Source organism: Neophocaena asiaeorientalis, unplaced genomic scaffold (genome assembly GCF_003031525.2).
Source record: "Neophocaena asiaeorientalis asiaeorientalis breed wild unplaced genomic scaffold, Neophocaena_asiaeorientalis_V1.1 scaffold123, whole genome shotgun sequence".
In the NCBI taxonomy this organism is placed as follows: Eukaryota; Metazoa; Chordata; class Mammalia; order Artiodactyla; family Phocoenidae; genus Neophocaena; species Neophocaena asiaeorientalis.
Genome location: NW_020173666.1, coordinates 3423692 through 3444195, shown reverse-complemented (window position 1 = coordinate 3444195; position 20504 = coordinate 3423692). Strand labels below are relative to the sequence as shown.

The 20504-nt window shown below is 34.4% G+C and overlaps 1 protein-coding gene across 3 annotated transcripts in view; it reads right to left on the bottom strand.

The window, feature by feature from the left end:
• The window catches only part of STXBP5 (syntaxin binding protein 5), a 165189-nt gene that overhangs the window by 130137 nt on the left and 14548 nt on the right, over positions 1 to 20504 (bottom strand). For all 3 annotated transcript variants that reach the window (XM_024747979.1, XM_024747980.1, XM_024747981.1), the window contains exons 3-4: positions 7707 to 7788; positions 4410 to 4510 (exon numbers count right to left, since the gene is read on the bottom strand). In XM_024747979.1, coding sequence (XP_024603747.1) covers positions 4410 to 4510; positions 7707 to 7788 — 183 coding nt within the window. The remainder of the gene's footprint in view (positions 1 to 4409; positions 4511 to 7706; positions 7789 to 20504) is intronic.

Genomic DNA, 20504 nt, shown 5'->3' with positions numbered 1-20504 from the left:
TATTAATGGATCATTAATCCATATAATACTGTATTTTCCTAACCATTAGTTTAGAATGCATGCATGCTTATTTTATTCCCTAAACCAATAGATGTATCTATCATCAAATGAAAAAGCTTAAGTAGAGTAAATAAACTGTAACTCAGAGTGTTAGAGTAAAAGAAAACATACCTTTAAAAGAAATGTATTGGTTTCAATATACAGACTCAGCAATTCAGGGGTCTAATATATTTATGGAGAAAAGATTCTATCTTCTGAAATTTCACTTAGGGAATAGTAAGTCCTAAATAGGAAAGCCCAGATATATAGTTTATTCTTATTTAAAAACTGTTATGCAAAAATTTAACATGGATAAGAATATTGGTCATGCTAATTCAAGGTGATGAAGAAAGACTAGCTGACAGTTGTAGTTGCTTTTAAACCCACAACTTCCTCCAATTAAACTTCCTTTAAAGGAAAAAAAAAACATAGAAGCTAAATGGAACGTATTCTGATAAGGCAACTGCCAGATAAAATTTTACGTGTCAAATTCACAGCTTCTACCAAAACCAACACACAAAGCAGTGAAGTAACGTCTAAATTCATGTAGTTAAACCAAGACTTGAGACTCCAATTTTTTTCTTAAAAACCATAAAAGTGAAATTCTGTCAAAATATCCATATCACATGGTTCATAACCGTGTGAACACTACTGAACTGTGCACTTAAAAATGGTTAAGAGAGTAAACTTTATGTTATGTATATTATAGCACAATTTTTTTAAAACCAGAAAAAAATCTACATTATGAAAAAATACAGTTTAAATCATTACAATTTCTATTTATGTGAATTTCTACTAAAATAAGAGAATTTAACTAGTTATTAAAATAAGACAATATTACAATAAAATCTCTGAATTATTTAACACTTGTTCAGAATGTAATAAAACTGGTTTATAAAATTTTCATATTTCTCCTCCCTTTCCTAGTTTCGGAAATAAAAATGCAAATAGCATAAAAATGAAATAGAGTAACTTAACTATTAAGTTAGCCCAAATCCACTGTGGAATGAGGGGAAAACTAACTAGGCTACTGCTTATTGTACTTCAATGTCAACAATAAAAATAAGCTGTGTGGTAGTTATTGCAAGTATTCATAAAGATTCTAGCTCTTTTCCTTTTTGGTTAGATGAGTAAAACTAGGGATGGCCATGGGACTTGCTCTGGGCCAAGAAATGAGAGTGGAAGAGATAGTATCACTTCCAGGCAGAAGCTTTAAGAGCCAAAACATGCTTCACCATATTCTTTTTCTGTCTGCTTCAGTGACTGGTAATATTGTAAAGACTGGCTGTTCCTCAGCCAGGATTCTGGAATAAAACTGATAATGAAAAGGAAGAGAGTTCCAGCAAATCCACAAAGAACATACAGCATAAGTAAAAATAAACTGTTGCTCTTTTAAGACTTTCAGATTTTGAGTATTCTGTTACCACAGCATAACACCAGACTACCCTGATACAGATATAAAAACTGCATGCAAGGCAGCTGTGTAAAGAAAAGAATGGATTTCTACAAATGAGAGAGATGGAAGGATGGGCAGGAAGTGACAGGCTTCTATCCCTCCCCTGCCTGGGGCAGCTGCTCCAACAGAAGGCTTCCATCAGAGTACTGATTACAGGGCATTAGGAAAAGTCGTGAATGACAGAGAGCTCAGGGTGAGGGGCAGAATAAGCCTTGCCGCCATAGGCAGGTTGCTAGAGCTGGGGGAAAGCCTCTACTATGCCTTCCCCTCCCAACCTGTAACCAGGTGCTGAGGAAAAGTAGGCTCCTCCCAAATGCCACCTCTCTCCTTCTTGCCATTTGAGGAAATCTGAACTTTAGTCTTGAGAGAATATAACAAGGTTCCTCCATGAAGCATCAGGCCCATTTCTTAGCATGCAAGTACAAAAGCTGCCATACAAGTTTGTAGCCATCCTAGAGGATTTCATCCAAAGAAGATATTCAAGGACCAAGTTACTCATGCTACAGTTTCTTGTTGTCCTAATAAAGGCCGAGGAGAAGCTCAACTTTGAACAGAATCAACTAGTTTCTGCTGGTGAGGTGGGTAAAGTGTTATTACAGAACTCAAAACTGGGAACTCCATGAGTTCGTTTCATTTGTAACTTTTAGGATCACCTCATACAACTGTACAGGCTGTGGCCTGAATAACAGCACCCAACCAAGGAGGGGAGTAGTGGACTCTGAAGCTGCATCCACCAAGAAGGGCTACTTTTTTGTATTTCACACAAAGGTGCCTTCTGTTTGTCAAGATATGTGCCAACAGGTACCTTAGAGACTAGCTTACTGTTCCTTATCCACATTTATCAGAATTTCTTGGAGACCATCCTTAGGGGTACTATAGAGGAGACTTACTATGTACCAGACAATCATGGGACTGACCACTCTGGAACTCCTTGAGGTATGATCCTTCCTGAAGATTACCATGATAACCTGCAGTGTATGTTTGTGAACTTGGACCACATGTTGCCACATTCCTGTGTCTCAATGAGGAATATGGGCATGCCACTGGAGAATATTCTTCTACTAGAATTCTACATCCTGGAAGAAACCCTTCAGTGGATGGTGGTTTAAGAGAACTTCTATAGCACTATACCAATCAAATGACACCACTCTGATGTGCTAGAGCACAGGTTTTCTTAACTTTGACACTTGATATTTTGGACCAGACAATTCTTTGTTATGGAATGGGGGGCTGTCTTGCGATTTGTAACATATTTGACAGTAGCCCTGGTTTTATCTACTAGATGCCATTAGCACTGCTCGCCCACCCCCAACTCCCAACTGTATAAAAAAATGTCTCCAGACATTGTCAAATGCCCTCTGGTGGGTAAAAATGCACCAGGTTGACAACAACTCTGCTAGATCTACACTTCCATTTCCAGTATGAGACTGACGGCAAGAAGATATGTACTGGGACTAAGATGCCCACCACTATTTCCACCAGCCCTATGGCATTTGAGGCTGATGGAGGGCTCCCCTTGAGATCCCACTGGCAAACAGACAAAGAAACTCTGCCCAGCAAGTTGAGATAGCCTTACTCCCATCAGGCAGAAAAGAATGAACCTTGACTTTTTGCTTGCTTTTCCTCCCCTATCTCATCCCTCCCTCCTTCCATTAACCCCTCCTTCTACTTCTCCTAGAAGTAGAACCATGATTCCAAGCCACTTAGATGATTTATCTTCCCAGACAAGATGTAGCCCAATAGCAAACTTTGCTACTGACCCCCTGCCAGCTCTGGCCTGGCATACAATGTAGACATGCCCTGACATTGGCCAGAAAAGTCTGGATTGCTATATTCCCAGCAGCCTCTTTAGCTTGCCTACTTTAGAAAGCCACTGTGGGCAGAAGCCCAGGCTCACAAACAGACTGATCAGTTTATACAACCTGAACGGATTGATATTTATCAAAACGGGGACATGGCCTGATCCTTGGACATGGATTGGGCAGTCTAATGCCTGCCTTCCCCCAGGCATGGCCTGACACTAACTCCACTGCATTTAGATACTAGCTAGACTTCTTAACCTTAACACACAAACACACATCAAAAATATATCTCATAAGCAAAGGGGGAGGGGGGACTATATTCCTTACTCATAGTTCATGCCAAAGTAAGTTCCATATGAATCAAAGTTTAAGCATAAAAATGCAGCTATAAGAGCACTATAAAAAAATATGGGAGAACGTTTAATAAAATTGGAGTGAAAATGGCCTTTCCAATCAAAGTGCAAAACTCAGGTCATGTGAGAGATTTCTTTGATCAAGTCGTTCCACGTCTACAAATTTATCTTACAGATATACTTGCGTAAGTGGACAAAGAAATATATGTAACATCACAGAGCATAATGAACAGCAGGCTGAAAATGTTATGTGCCCACTTATATCAAATCCAGTCCCGGATATATCAAATGTCCAGTCAAGTGATGAAGTCTGACTGAATAAAATATGGCATTTCGATACAATGAAACATCATGCAGTTATGAAAATGACTAAAGAAGATTTAAATATACCAATATGAAACGACCTATCAGACATATTGCTAAGTGAACACAAGTCACAGAAAGAATATGTAATGCCTTCCCTTTTATGCAAATAAAATAGCTATATGGAGAGATTTTTGCTTATGTATACAGACTGTAAGTATTTCTAGAAGGACACAAAAGAAATTTATGTGGGTGCCTCTGGAGAGGAAGATGGGTCTGGAAAGGAAGGAAACTTGATTTTTATCGTATATGCTTTGAAGTTTTTGAATTAGTTTTTAGATTGTGCATAAAATCCATCACAGAAAAATGAAATTAAAGAATAAAATTCAAGGGAAAATTTCAAAAAAGAATAGCAAATAACATATATATATATAAAATAACTGAGAAAATTCTTACCTTTCTCTGCAAAATTTAAGTGAATGTAGTATGGCAGGTCTCTTTTGACGTAAATTCCATAAATGTAACGTGTCATCAGCCAAGGCACTCACAAGAGCTCCCTTAAAAATAAAGTGTAATATATTTTATATAGAATACATTTACAAACATTAATGCTACTAAAGAGCTACCAAAAAAATCTTCCCAAATTTCAAAACTCTCTGCCAATAGATTTAGTTCTGAGAAACATTTGCCTCACCCAAATTCTAAACAGCAGATGTAAAAGAGTGTATTATGTGTATACGTATGTATAAAAATTGTTTCAACTTCAACAATTTAAAGTATAATTTAACCTTATTAACTAAAAGTGTACTAGGATCTAGTTGGATATATAGTTGATAACTAGCTATGTAAAATGAGAAGTCAGACTATAAGTTACTTGGTCCCTATAGTTCATCCTTCCTTGACTATATGATATGAAGTAACCTTCCCATTTTATTTGCCTTAAGACAAATCCTTATGAATATATGATATGAAGTAACCTTCCCATTTTATTTGCCTTAAGACAAATCCTTATGAATCCTCATGAATGTACTCTGCTTGGATCATAATTCTACTACTAGAATGATATGGAAAACAAAAATAGCATTCAGCACTGTATAATTTCAATGTCCAAAGGGCTGAAAAATCTGACTAATTTAGAAAGTTAAAACAGCTGATACTATTATATACTATTAAGTCTGGAGAAGAAAACCTTTGGCAGTATGTGAGAATCATGCAGGGGGCTCAGTCTCACCCCAGACCTGACAAACCAGAAATTTCAGAGCAAGGACCATTGCAGGTGTATTTTTTAAAAATCTCCAGAGGTGATTCTGATGTGTGAATAGGATTAAGAATCTATAGGATAAGGCTGATTTATTAAGACATATGAATGTTTTTCCTCAAAAGAGGAAGATACTCCTTATCTACACTGAGAGAATAAGACAAAAGACGCAACACGAAGAACTTTAATTTCAAAAAAAGATTTGCAATTCCAGTCCTTTAGGTTATTATGAGAAATCTTAAAATTTCCCTCTTTTAAAATAGGAGAGTTTCTCATTTATCTAAGAGAACCAAAATAGCTCTGAAGACAAGATTTACATTAAACGATCTCTCCAAGTGCTTTCCAATTTGAAATTCTATGAGGGCTCCTCTACCGTGTAACTCCTATTGCTACAACATGACTATTGGAAAACAGAAATACAGGAAGCCCACATACTCTTCCTTTCACTAGAAAGCATCCTCTTATCTCTATCACTTTGAAGCAGAGAAACTAAAGGATTCAGAGTATCAAAGCTTTGTACTCTTCATTCTTACTTCCAGCAGTTTCAGACCAGGTCATCTTCTTTCTCAAGGTGTTTGCCCCATCTTTGTATTTCAAGGAAGAAGAGAAGGTGTGGGGCCAAAATGGCAATCACAGCTGACCGCCTGCAGTGGCTCACTTACCTACATGTGCTTTTCCAAAACTGAAAGCAAACAGCTACTCCCAGTTGTCAGATTCCCATAGCCATCACCATGTAAATATTCATATTCTGCTAAGCATTTTTTAAAAACTATCATTTTTAAGTACTTAAAAATGTAACATTTAAGCATGTAAAATAACAGTCATAGCAAAGAACTTTATGATAAATTCTACAGAAAAGCAGCTTGTCTTATGAATAATGAGAGCATCAACTAGTTAAGATTTCTAAAATTTAGGCATATAAGTAATCTATTTGCAATGTGTTATTTACATTGGCTCATACTGCTTAAAAAAAAATAATCTCAACACAAGTATAAAGATGGAGAATAGGTTAGTGGTTGCCAGGGATTAGGGACTGAGAGCAGGAGGGGGTGCAATTAATTATAAAGGGGTAGCCTGAGGGCATGACTTCACGGTGATGGGACCGATCTGTAATCTTGTTCCTGCTGGTCATTACACGAAATGTATGCAGGGAATAAAACTGCATGAAACTCTGCACACATACACACAATGAGTGCATGTAGAAACTGGTGGTGAAATGTAAATAAGGTCTCTAGTCTAGTTAAGAGTATTGTATTGATGTCTTTCTCTTGGTTTAATATTTTACTATTGTTACATAAAATGTTACTATTGGGGGAAATGGGGGAAGGGTACATAGGACCTCTCTATTCTGAAACTAATTGCCAGTCTAATTATTTCATAATAAAATTTGTTTTTAAAAAAGGAAAAATAATCTCACATATGGATTCAACAACTTTCTACACTGTGATATTTTTATGTGTATTTTAACATTTTACGATGCCTATTATTCAGCCCTACACAGAATACTGAAGTTTTTAAACACTTCCTCTGATCCTGAAAAACCTACACGATTGCATATCATTTGGATCACAGTTTTACTAAAATTTTTATATTACCCTCTTTAACTCTTTACATCAATACTGCCTCTCTTAAATCCTCTGATATGAAGAAAAGATTTATCAAAAGCTGAAAGTATCGAGTATTTTTTTCTCTCTCATATACATCTAGAAATTTATTCCATGAAACGCAAGGACTTAGGGGCAAAAAGGATGCCCACAAACTATCCTCACATCTAAGTATAGCAGAATCTTTTCTGGAGTAATTTTTCTTCTAGCTTTTCTAGCTTCTAGCTTTTCCTTCTAGCTTTTTTCCTTCTAGCTTCTCCTGCCTGTCACTACTTGCAGTAAACATCTACTGTCAGAGCTGCTCATACTTTTTTAAGACATGCAAACACATGTCTGACTAATTTAGAAAGTTTACTTAGAAAGTAAACATTGTTTACTCTGCTAATAAAATGATGTATCTCTAGCTCCTTCCAAACTTTACACTCTATCAGAAAGAATGGCATCAATTACTTCAACCAATAAGTGACACAACAAGAACTTTGGACAATAACCAGTTTCTAATGGACTTTGGTTTCCTGGATGTATTTCAAAACAACCCACTGGAGAAATACAATTTATTATTTATAATAAGGTCAATCTTTGAAAAAACTTTAATGTAGATTTTTATGTTACATAACTTTCAATATTCTTGAAATAAAATTTAAATGCAGCACACTGTACCAAAAAGATCTACCTTATGCCATTCTATTTTCAATACTGTTTTGAGAAACATCTTACATTATTTATGTAACTGTCTGTGATGATGCCTTAAAGTGAATTACTATTAGCTCTGACCTACAAGAAATTCATTTTTGTTCAAATATTTAAATATAATTGCATGCAAGAATTCTGAAAGATGGGATGTGGCCCTATTTCATACATAAGCTGGTGAGATGAAAGCAATTCACTAACCTCATTAATCAGGAACTGGAGCTGGATTACTGCAGCTCCACTGTCATGCTGGCAATAACATTCTACTCCTGGACGACCAAAGCTGTCATTAATTTCATTAAGGAGTTTATGGTATGTGTGAGCTTTTTTATAGCAATTGATAAGTTATATAATAGACTCAAATATTTCAATGACCTGATACAGGCTATTTACTAAGGTTGAGATTTAGAGTTAGGTGATTACACAGCAATCTAATCAGCTAGTTCCTGTTGATAATCAGAATTTTCAGAGATTTCAGGTCTAACAGAAATAAGACAACTGTCCCTTCTAGAAAAAAACAATTAAAAATAGCAATATACAGAACCAAGCTGCATGTATTTAATATACTTTACTCTGGCCCAAGTCTTTTTCTTTCCCTTAAAGTAAAAAGAAGAGAAAAGGGAGTTGATCTGTAGTGCTTCCAATTTTGCTGAAGTCAAGAAACAAATCTGAAAAGTAGACAAATGTCATTTTAGAATATTGCTTTTAGGTACAATCTCCTTACTGGCATCTTTCATTCCTGTAGTGTCATTTTTAAACAGTGTAAGCTAAAAATATAATGAAGAACCACGTAACTATGTTTGTAATTGTGGCAGGTTATATCACCAATGAATGTATCAATGTTTTACAATACGCTTGAACACAGATTAATATGTAAATATCCATTAATTTGCATATAACAGGAAACGTACAGCATTTTCTGTATGTTAAGCATTATAGTAAACTTGTCATATACATTAATTCATTTCATCCTCACAACCATGAAGAATATGTAATTTCCCCAATGTAAACAGATAAGAAAACTGAAGCACAGAGAAATTAACTTGTCCCAAGTCATACAACGAGAAAGTAGAGCAGAAATTGAATTTGAATAAGCATTCTAGCTCCAGAGTCTATACTCTTAATTGGTAAGTTATGCTGAGTAAAAAAACAAAAACAAAAAACTCCAAACACTTACAGAACTTACTACATGCCAGGTATTGTTATACGCTTTTTACCTTCATAAACTTGAGATAAGTTAGCCATTTTAACACACTGCTACACTAATATTTTCACTAGTTAATATTAACTGAAAATAAAAAGTTAAATTTAAAAATAAAATTTGATGGGATTTAATAAAATTACAGCCCTCTTTATACAAAGTCACATTCAAGTGAACAGACTATTTCTATATTCTATTAGTACATGCCCTATGGTTCTTCTTCTTCTTTTTTTTATATTGTGTATGATTTATATGGAGGAAGATACAATAAGTTCTAGAAAGACAAAGAAAAATCATGAAAAACATTACATAACGAAAAAGAAATACATAGATATTAATGAAAACTGGGGTATGTGGCAAGTATCAAAGCATAATGAATTTACTAACAAATGACATTCTGTACCATACATGCAATATTATGAAAGTGAATTTTGCCCACTCTATTTTAGTGAATACTATTAACCAAACAACACGATAGAAGGTGATTTTAAATGAATTCCTAGCCAATACATACAGACAGAGAAGATATATCAGTAAAAATGCATAACAAACAAAATGCAATAAATGTGAATATATAGGTAGCCACAATATATATAGACAGGTATTTCAATGACAACTGGTACAAAGCAGACAGCAAAATAATAAGTGTAAAAGAATTTCATTATTGTGCTCATTCATATTTTTACCCAGCAAGTAACAGGTCTATGGTTCTTAATTAAAAATAATTGTACCAAAAGGTTAAATTCCTATTTTCTATATATATATATTTTCCTTTGATTTCTAGAAGTCTTTCTAGGTGATATTTATTTTCAATGGCTTTTATTTTATTACTAGCAATTAACTCTTCTATTATTTTATAAACTAGCAGACTAATTGAACATGTTTAGCCTATAGTACCCTACTCTTTAAATACTTCAAAATTTGTGTTACTATTATTAATATCAGTAGTAGTATTTTTGCTACATCAATTGCCCAAATGCAACTACATGAAGCTAAATTTGAAATTGCTAATATTGGCACTTGGTAGTGCTACGTCACACCCTGATAGGTCAAAGATAGGTCTACATTTCTGTTCATCCATTTCTTTTGTCAGATGATAGCAAAGACCTTCTTCACCTTTTAGCCAGTATTTCTAATTTCTAAGTAAGTCTAAGAAATTACTAATTTCTAAGTAATTCTAATCTTTCCAGTTAAAATTCTTTCTGGCACCAATTAGCATATTCTATATTCTCACCTTATATAAATGGAGTAAAATCTCTCTTATCTGACCAGATCAGGATTAACTAAGTTAATTAAAAATGTAAGCTACTGGGTTTCCCTGGTGGCGCAGTGGTTGAGAGTCCGCCTGCCGAAGCGGGAGACACCGGTTCGTGCCCTGGTCCGGGAAGATCCCACATGCCGCGGAGCGGCTGGGCCCGTGAGCCATGGCCACTGGGCCTGCGCGTCCAGAGCCTGTGCTCCGCAACGGGAGAGGCCACAACAGTGAGAGGCCCGCATACCGCAAAAAAAAAAAAAAAAAAAGCTACTGTAGAGGACTAAAAATTCTACTTACCTATTTTTTCATAAAACATACACAATTCTGCTAATCTTGTGATATTCGCCAAAGATTATTTTCTTTCTGTAGAGGATTAAATATTCTACTTACCTATTTTTTCATAAAACATACAAAATTCTGCTAATCTTGTGATATTCACCAAAGATTATTTTCTTTAAGTGTGGATCTATTACTTAGGGTTCAGAATTGTTTTTCTTAAATAAAACATAGCTGGAACTACCCGGGTATAAGATTTGCAGTTTACTTTTTTAAATGGCATTCTAAAGATACGGGAAATGCAAACTAACGGCAACATTCGCACAGAGTCTTATTATTTCTTTTCCAGTCATCTACTGCTTTCTCATCCATATAGCATCAGACAGGAAATTTTAACTGATTAACCTTCATGAAGTCTTTCCAAAGTATCTATTTTGGATTTCTGTATTTTTAAAAACACTATTTGCATTCACATTTCATCATTATTATTATATATTATTAAAGTGAATTTCTTGATTATAATATCAAACATAAAAGGCACAAACAGATTTGTGAATACACAAAACAGATTCATGGTAAGTAAAGAATATGCAAACACCTTTACTAATTTGGGCCTCCTGGAAAATAGCCTACTGGTCTTGAAACTGCAGTATGCTGTGGGCATCTATCAATATTTATTCACAGAGAATGAAAAGTGTCTGTAGCGACCTCCCTGGTGACACAGTGGTTCAGACTCTGAGCTCCCAATGCAGGGAGCCCGGGTTCAATCCCTGGTCAGGGAATTAGATCCCATATGCCTGCCGCAACTAAGGAGCACGCCTGCCACAACTAAGACCCGGTGCAACCAAATAAGTAAATAAAATATGAAAAACCAAATAGATTAAAAAAAAAAAGTGTCTGTAAATCCAGGAAGTCAGTTATATGGAGATCAAGAAAGGTTTTACTCTTACTGTGTGTGTGACACTATTCTAGACAAAATTATACTTTTTATGACATTAGTATTAATATAGTCATTTTACTTCTAGCTAAGATGATAAATATATTTTCTTAAAAATAAGAACCACTTACTGAGTATCTACTAAGTTTTAGCCACCGTTTCTTAAATCCTCACAGTAACTTTAAAAGTTTGTTATCCCAGGAGTTCCCTGGTGGCCTAGTGGTTAGGATTCTGGGCTTTCTCTGCTGGGGCCTGGATTCAATCCCTGGTCGGGGAACTGAGATCTCACAAGCCGCATGGCACGGACATAAATAAATAAATAAATAAAAGTTTGTTATCCATATTTCACAGATGATAATTCTGAGGCTTAGAGAAGTGTTTTTTTTTTTTTTTCCCCCCAAGGTTACTATTGATTTATTTCCCTTTTCCTTTGGAAAGGGTAGTACTGTGCTGCAGCCAACCCTGAAGGGTCCTAACACTAAAAAAGCCCTATGGGGAAAAATGTTATAACAAATCATTACTTCATAATAACAAAGTTTAAAATTAAATTTTAAGTAATGTTATAACAAATCATTACTTCATAATAACAAAGTTTAAAATTAAATTTTAAGTAATGTTATAACAAATCATTACTTCATAATAACAAAGTTTAAAATTAAATTTTAAGTAATGGATATTGCTTATATATAATCAAGAGATATTAGTGTGGAAAGAACACAAGTTTCAGAGCAAGTAGTTCTCAATCCTGGTGGTATCAGAATTCTGGCTCTACTGCAGATTTACTAAACCCAAATTGCTGGAGAAGAAGCTTGAGTGGGTATTTTGTTGTTGTTGTTGTGGCCACTGTTATTGTTTAGGTGCCACAGGAACATCTGAGGCACAGCAAGAATTAAGACACCTACTTTCAAGACAATGCCAGCTCCGTAATTAGTTGCTGGGATCTGTGGAGAATTATTACAGCACTCAAGTTTCTCTATAAAATGCTATCTAGTCTAGCTTGCAGAATGGTGGTGAGAATTAAAACTGCAGACTAACCAGATGGTGGCTATCATCGTTATTTAACACAATGTATTCACTACTTCAACAAGAATTAAAGTTATCTTACAGTGAACAAATCGTAATGTAAGAATGTCAACTCAATATATTAGATCACAAAAAACCATGTCATAGATGCAAATATTCATATCCTTTCCTACCTATAATGATTATTGCATATATGGTTCTCCTAGTATTTGGCATTACTAAATATTAACAGTTTTATTAAAAAATGGTCACTCACTACAACAAAGGTCTTCTTGGAAAATTCACATTTATTGTGGCTATGTTCAAAACTACATGAGAAAACAAAGCATCTGAAATGAAAATGAGGAAAAACCAAAAGGAAAGATTACATATAAACAATCTGCAAAGATATTTTTTATATGTAGAAATATTCACTTATTGATCTGACATCTGCCCTTTTAATCCCACTGTAAGGCAAATCCAAATTATAGGCTACACTGAATATTTCTTGGTGTCAATTTATCTTACTTTCTAATTCTGAACTCCAATGTATCCTTTTAAAAAGTTACAATCTTCCTATCTTAGATACCTTTAGTCTCAATTTTTCTACTGCTCACCTATCAAGAGCTTTGATGTCTACCTAACCAACCAGTCCTCTTTGTTTCTGGAGTAAACCAGCAGTTTATCTGACCCATAACACAGGCCAGACACTTCCTGCACAGCTACACTCATGGTTTTTGTCCAGATAAGCACCATTAGAACTCCTGAAGAGGAGCTGCAGAAGGCAAGGCCTGTTTGGCTGGGAGCAGAGTCATTGAATACAGACATGATCTTTGAGTTCAGACATGATCCTCAGGGTGAGCAGACATTCAGTCCTGTCTAAAACAACCATAAGACATTTGGTCCACACCAAAAGGTTCTTGATATTGGGTCCTGTCCAAAACCATTTTGCGTAGACCAAATATGCTCATGGGCATTTTGGATAGGACTAAATTTAAAGAAACTTTTGGCATGGACCAAGTGTCTTATGAGTGTTTTAGACAGGACCAAATGTCCTGCATTTTTTAATAAAACTGTTAATACTTAGTAATGCCAAGCAATAGGGGAAAAAGAAATATTTAAGGAAAAAAATAACATAATAAACCTACCAGTTAATGAAGAATAATCAGGAAGACATATGTAATGACAGATAAGCAAAAACAAAGACTAGATCCAGTAAAATCTTTTATTTTATAATACTGTACCACAAATTAAAAATCAAAATAAGCATTCATCCAACTGTCTAAATGGTTATTATATATACATATATATTTGGTTGGAAAGGGAGAGAGAAAAGAGGAATTTGGAGGCTTTTAAGTACATCATCATCATCGTAGTAGTTAAGACTTGTTGAACACTTAACGTGTCAAGCACTATACATGTATTACCTCAGAAGGAGTACCCTCTATTATAAGCTCAGTTTTGACGAGTTAGGAAACTATGTACAACAAGGTTAAATAAATTAGCCAAAGCCATACAGCTAGTTAGTAAGGATGCTGGGGTTTGAACCCAAACAGTCTAACACCAGAACATACACAGATAGGCAGAGACACACACAAATCAAACCTCACTGCCCAAACAGCCAATTTTCACATGTAAATGTCACTTCCTGACGTATTTTAAGTCATTTTAAAACTGGAGAATTAACAATGAGGAAATACTTAAAATCAGTATCACTAAAGTCAGACTTGTCTAAAACAATAAAACTAGACAAAATGTAACTTTTAGTAGAAAGTAAACACCATAAAACCAATTAGGCATAAACAATAAACCAATCAAAAATTTTTTTCTAGGTTCAGTTTTCATGTTTGTTCATGGTAATAAACACCTATTTTAATAATGAAGCACTATGGACAAGCAGAGTAAGCAAAAAGCTGGAGTTTTCTTTCTCAAAATCTGGAGTTCTGCATCTCAAAATTTCAACTAGAATTAGAATAGTCTCCTTACAAATATCATCATGTGTAAAATGATGAGCCAACAAACATTTTAGAGACTATAGCCATGTGAGAGGAACAGTTCTTAGTAAAGTTAAATAAGATACTAAAATGAGTAAACAACCCTGTCTTCAAAAAACAGAATCAAAACACTGTATTAGTAAAATAAATGAAGAAAACCACATGATCATCCCAATAGAAAAAGCCTTTGACAAAATCCAATGCCCTTCCATGTTAAAGCACTCAAGGAGAAAGGAACTTCCTCAACTTGACAAAGGCCATATATGAAAAACCCACAGTTAACATTATTATACTAATGCTGAAAGACTGGATGCTTTTGTGCTAAGCTCAGGAAAAAGACAGGATGTCCACTTCTACCATTTCTACTCAACATTATTATACAGGACGTTCTAGCCAGGGAAAACAGGCAAGAAAAAGAAATACAAAGTGTCCATGTTGCAAAGGAAGAAATAAAGTAAAACTATAACTACACGATCTTGTAGATGGAAAATTCAAAATCTGAAAATTTACAATAAACTAAAAAATTCAATAAAAAACTATTAGAATGAATAAATGAGGTCAGCAAGGTTGCACAACATAAGATCAATATACAAAAATCAACTGTACTTCTACACACTGGCAATAAACAATCTGAAGTGGAATTAAGAAAATAATTCCATTTATAAGAATGTCACAAAGAATAAAATACTTTGGAATAAATTTATCCAAAGAAGTGCAAGACTTGTGCACTGAAAACTACAAAACATCGTTGAAACAAGATCTAAGTAAATGGAAAGACATCCCATACTCATGAAACAAAAGACATAATAATTGTGAAGATGGCAATATTCAAACTGACCTACAAAATTAACACAATATCAGAATCCCAGCTGTTTGCAGAAACTGACAAGCTGATCCTAAAATTCACATGGAAATGCAAGGAACCCAGAACAGCAAAATAATCTTGACAAAGAAAAAAGTTGGAAGACTCACAATTCCCCAAATTCAAAACTTACTACAATGTTATAGTAATCAAGACAGTGTGGTATTAGCATAAGGGTAGATATATATAGATCAATGGAATGATCTAAGAGTCCAGAAACAAATATTTATGATCAATTGACTCTGACAAGGATGTCAAGACACTTTAATGGAGAAAGAATAATCTTTTCAACAAATGGTACTGGGACAAATGGATATCCACATGAAAAAGAATGAATTTGGATCCCTATCTCACACTATATACAAATGCTATCTCAAAATGGAACAGAGATCTAAAGGTAAGAGCTAAAACTATAAGACTCTTAGAGGAAAACATACGAGTTAATCATTGTGACCTCAGATAAAGTCATGGTTTCTTAGCTATAAGACCAAAAGCACAAGCCACAAAGAAAAAAAAAAATAAATTGGACTTCACCAAAAGTAAAAGCATTTGTGCCTCAAAGGACACCATCAAGAAAGTGAAAAGACAATCCACAGAATGGGAGAAAATATTTGTGAATCGTATCTTATAAGGATTTAATATCCAGAATATATAAAGAGTTTTAACAACTGAACAAAAAGACCACCCAATTTAAAAATGGGGAAAGAAAAATGAATAGACATTTCTCAAAAGATATGCAAACAGCCAAAGTATATACGAAAAGATGCTCAACATCATTAGTCATTAGGGAAATGCAAATCAAAACCATAATGAAATATCACTTCATACCCTCTTGTATGGCTGTAATAAAGACAACAACAAGGTTTGGTGAGGATGTGGAGAAATTAGAACCCTCAATTATTGCTGGGAGGAATGTAAAATGGTGCAGCCACTTTGGAAAATAGAGCGGTAATTCCTCTATTATATACTCAGAGTTAACATATGACTCAGCAATTCCACTGCTATGGATAGAAATAAGAGAAATGAAAACATACATACACAAAACTTCTACACAAATGTTCACAGCAGCATTATTCATAATAGCCGAAAAAGAGGAAAATCCAAATGTCCATCAACTGATCACTGGATAAATAATATGTAGTAGACTTATACAATGGAATATTCAGCCATAAAAAGAAATAATACACACTACAATATGGATAAACCTTGAAAATATCACGCTAAGTAAAAGAAGCCAATCATAAAAGACTACACATTACATGACTACATTTATATGAAATGTCCTAAATAATATCTATAGAAAAAGAAAGTAGATATGTGGCTGTGAAGGATTGGGTAGAGAGGGTGATGGGGACGGATTGCTAATAGGTATAAGGTTTCTTACTGTGGTAATGAAAACGCTCTGAAATTAAAAAGTGCTGATGATTGCATAACTCTGAATATAATGAAAACGACTGAACTGTACACTGTAAAAGGGTGAATTTTATGGTATATTCAAATATTTCAATAAAACGTATCTTAAAAAAGAATCAGCTTGAATGAATGAAAACAAATAGCCAAAAATAAGACTGAATTTAAAGCAAAAATGATTGTAGTTACTAATGAAACAAGTTAAAACATTATATTCTTAAATATAATTTAAAAATCCCTTTTATCTGAGATTTAAAAATATCTTTTATAAGCAACAAATGAATATAACTATTTAGCAATCTAAATGAAATGCAGCATAGTAAGAGGGCAAAATAAGACTAAACATTTTTGCAATTAAGCTTTTTTCTTTCTGTCCTGCACCCAATTTTTAAACATTTTAATTTCATTCGAGATTTGAACGCAGGAAGTATTCAACAGATAAGAAACAACGAAAACGCAGTGTTCTCTTAAACAAATGAAGACCTCAATCATATAAAGAAATAGTATGGTTTTAGAAACACGTAAGTAAAATCCCAAGAAAAATATGTCTTTTCCATAATAAATCATCATTTATGTTCCATCTAATAGTGTAAAATACACATTAATCCTTAAAATATACATATAAAACATTTTCAGGTAATTCCAATATAAAAAACAATTTATTGGGCTTCTCTGGTGGCGCAGTGGTTGAGAGTCCGCCTGCCAATGCAGGGGACAAAGGTTCGTGCCCCGGTCCGGGAAGATCCCACATGCCGTGGAGCGGCTGGGCCCGTGAGCCATGGCCGCTGAGCCTGTGCGTCCGGAGCCTGTGCCCCACAATGGGAGAGGCCGCAACGGGGGGAGGCCCCGGTTCCGCAAAAAAAAAAAAAAAAAAAGTAGGGAAAAGATGCTTTGGTTCAAGATAGTAAGCTGAACATATATGTCTGCTATAACTTTGTTTTAAGAACCTGCTAAAAAAAAAAGTACAGCCAAAAGATAAAAAAAACTTGGAAAATATAAGAAAAAAATGCACTATAAAAGACTTTTAGGAAAGGTAACATCGAATAAGAGAAAAAAAATGTTATCAAAGTAACAGGTCAAAAATGTATTTTACTTAGCTTCTAAAAAAAAAAATAATAATGTGTCTTCAGATGGAAGTACCCAGAATGATAAATGAAATAAGACCCATACCTAAATATACCACTGTAAAATATTATCGCACAAATGCTTAAGACCCTATAGCCTATAAGGAAAAAAATTACCATTTGGATGGCAATAATAACACAAATAAAAGATGAAACAAAGCAGAGCTTCTTATACTAAAGACTCTACTCTGTCTCCACATTTCCCATCTTGTAGCTCTTAAAAGGTAAAGAGAGCAAGCAACAGAATATTCCTTAACCATGTCTGCTTAACTCACTCATTTCTCTTAATTGAGAACTTTAATATGCATTGGGGATATAAATCATAGTCCCTATCCTCAAAAGTCTTAAACTCTAGTAATGGAAATATAAAAGCAAGAGAGCAGATAGGTGCACAGATACTCCCAAATGGTGTTCATTTTTGTAGACAAGAATTTAGCTTGAAAAGAAAAAACACTTTCCAATTACTTTCACGATCGTCAGTTCATTTGGGCTTTAGCCTGTCTTACAGTATTCTACGTCCATGCTGTTCTTTTGTTTTCCTCCTTCCTTTTTATATAATTATATTGAATTCTGTTGGTACTTCCTTGTTTCCTTCAACAGGCATCACCTGTGACTAGTAGAATAAAATATAGTAAAAAAGAATCAGGCAATGGGACCCCAGCCAGTGATAAGTTCTGAAAGTACAACTCCTAGGCAAGTTTCACTGCTGCCACTACCACTGATTACACACATATTTGACAACCTCTACTTTTATGAAGAATGTGGTAATATCAAGAGTGGTATATACTTAGGAAACTGTTAAGATTTTTAAGATTATGTACCTTCTCAGAGAATCTGTTCATTAATTCCTGTCACCAAGGAAAAAGGCAAAGAAAGTACTGGCATTATTCCAACATCTACAGAAGTGACATCTTCAATTTTCCAACCTAGAAAGAGAAGATTGGAGTACCTATAAAATGGAAAAGAACTGGAGAACTTTGATATCCTGTGCAGTTTCTGAAGATACACTTATATCCTGCAAAGTTTAAAAATAAGAATATGGAAAGCTGTATTTTTCATGAACTCGTAAGTGACTAATAAATTATCCGTTTAATTATGTACTATTCTGTGAAATAACTTTCTTTGAGCAGATATTCTGCTAACAAACCAAGAAAGACTTTTAAGGGTAAATTGTTCCTTCCTGCCACAGTAAAAATACTAAACCCAAGAGCATAATTTTAATCCATCAGAAACCCTGAAGATTTCCACTAACTTCTGTTACCACTTCTTTTAGTACATTCTTAGACTTTTAGCAAACAGGGTAATTCAACTCTTTAAGTAGTCCAGTAAGCCTTCAAGGTGTCTACTCTGAATTGGCTTACTTTTCTGTGAATAAAAGATCAGTGGATGATTTTTATTTTTAATGGCCTAAGTCTTGAACCATAATGTGATTATTTTTCAATAACGAAGTTAAAATCTAAATACCACCAGAGTGTGGTCAAAGAATATTGATGAAAGCATCCTTAAAACAAAAAGAGGGTGAACTTTAGCAGCAGACCAACTCTACCATTTACCCTGAACATAAACAACAAATCAATTAGCACGTGAAAGCTTTCATTTCTTTGTTATTCTATACTGTTATGAGGAATAAATGGGGGGCAACAAATAAAAGGGGCAGTACATCATACATTTATCCTGGTCAAGATAATACAACCTATTCAAAAAAAATAATTTCTAAAAGTAGCAGATAGCCAGAGAAAAAATGAAAATACATATCTTGATCTGTGATAACTAAGACAACCTATGTGTGCTGCAGAGCTCTCTTCTGTGAACTGCTTCGCCTGCCTCCTTCGTCTCATCAGTGTGAGGATCACCTGCAAGTTTGAGACTAGACTTTTCAACCTCATAATTAGACTCCATGGTCTTTTTTTTTTTTATTGCTGGTTCTCATATCCAGTGATACACTGCTAGGAAGAGGAATAATTCAAACCCGGAATTCCAGTTCCTTTCCATCTTCATAAATATTTCGTACAGCTTCACAGCCCTGTCTCCAAAGGCAATGATAGAGCAAAGTGTCAGCTTATTTCCTTATGGTTGGTTATACCACAAATCTCAAGATGTTATGATTGCTTTAAAATGACATCCTTTCTACACACATTGTACTGAACATGATTCTCGTCTACCATTTGCCTCACTAAGAATACTACTACCCTGTCTACCAAATATTTAACCAGTACTTCTCAATTCTGGCTCTACATTATAAGCATCCATGGACATTTAAGATAAAAAAAAATTACAGATGTCAAACCCCATGCCGGACTCACTGAATCAGAATATCTAGAGAAGAAATCCAAACACATGTTTGGGCATTGTTTTTTTTTTTTTTCAGCTCCACAAATCATTCTAACATATATAGCCATGGTTCAGAACAACTGCAAAACCTTGTGGGCTAAAGTATAACATTATCTTCCACAAAATTCATATACTGATATACATACACACATATTGCGTATATATATGAATAATTATTCTGTTTGAAGAAAGAAAGTCTGAAAAATTATTATGAATTCCCTTAATATCTCATCACAGGTCTTACTTTCCAAACTTCTAAAAATTTGCTACTTCCATCTGAACTAGTTCTAATCAACTTGATAGGAATATGCTCAAAACAAAAACTTAAGTCTTTACCAAAGTTTAAGATAGTGAAGAACATCTCATTTTGTATTTTATGACCTATGAATGTATTTGCAATACAAAGCCTTTGTCAAACAGCAATTATTTTCACTTTCATAGTACAGTACCCCTAACTCTATAGTTTCATCTGCTTAGCAAACATCAATTTAAAAACCTCTTTTTGAAGATCATGTGTTTTTCACCTATAAAAATTAATACAGACTTCCTATTTGTCGTTCAGCACGTAAGAAATTTGGAAGTTGTCATTCTGTCCTAACAATAAATA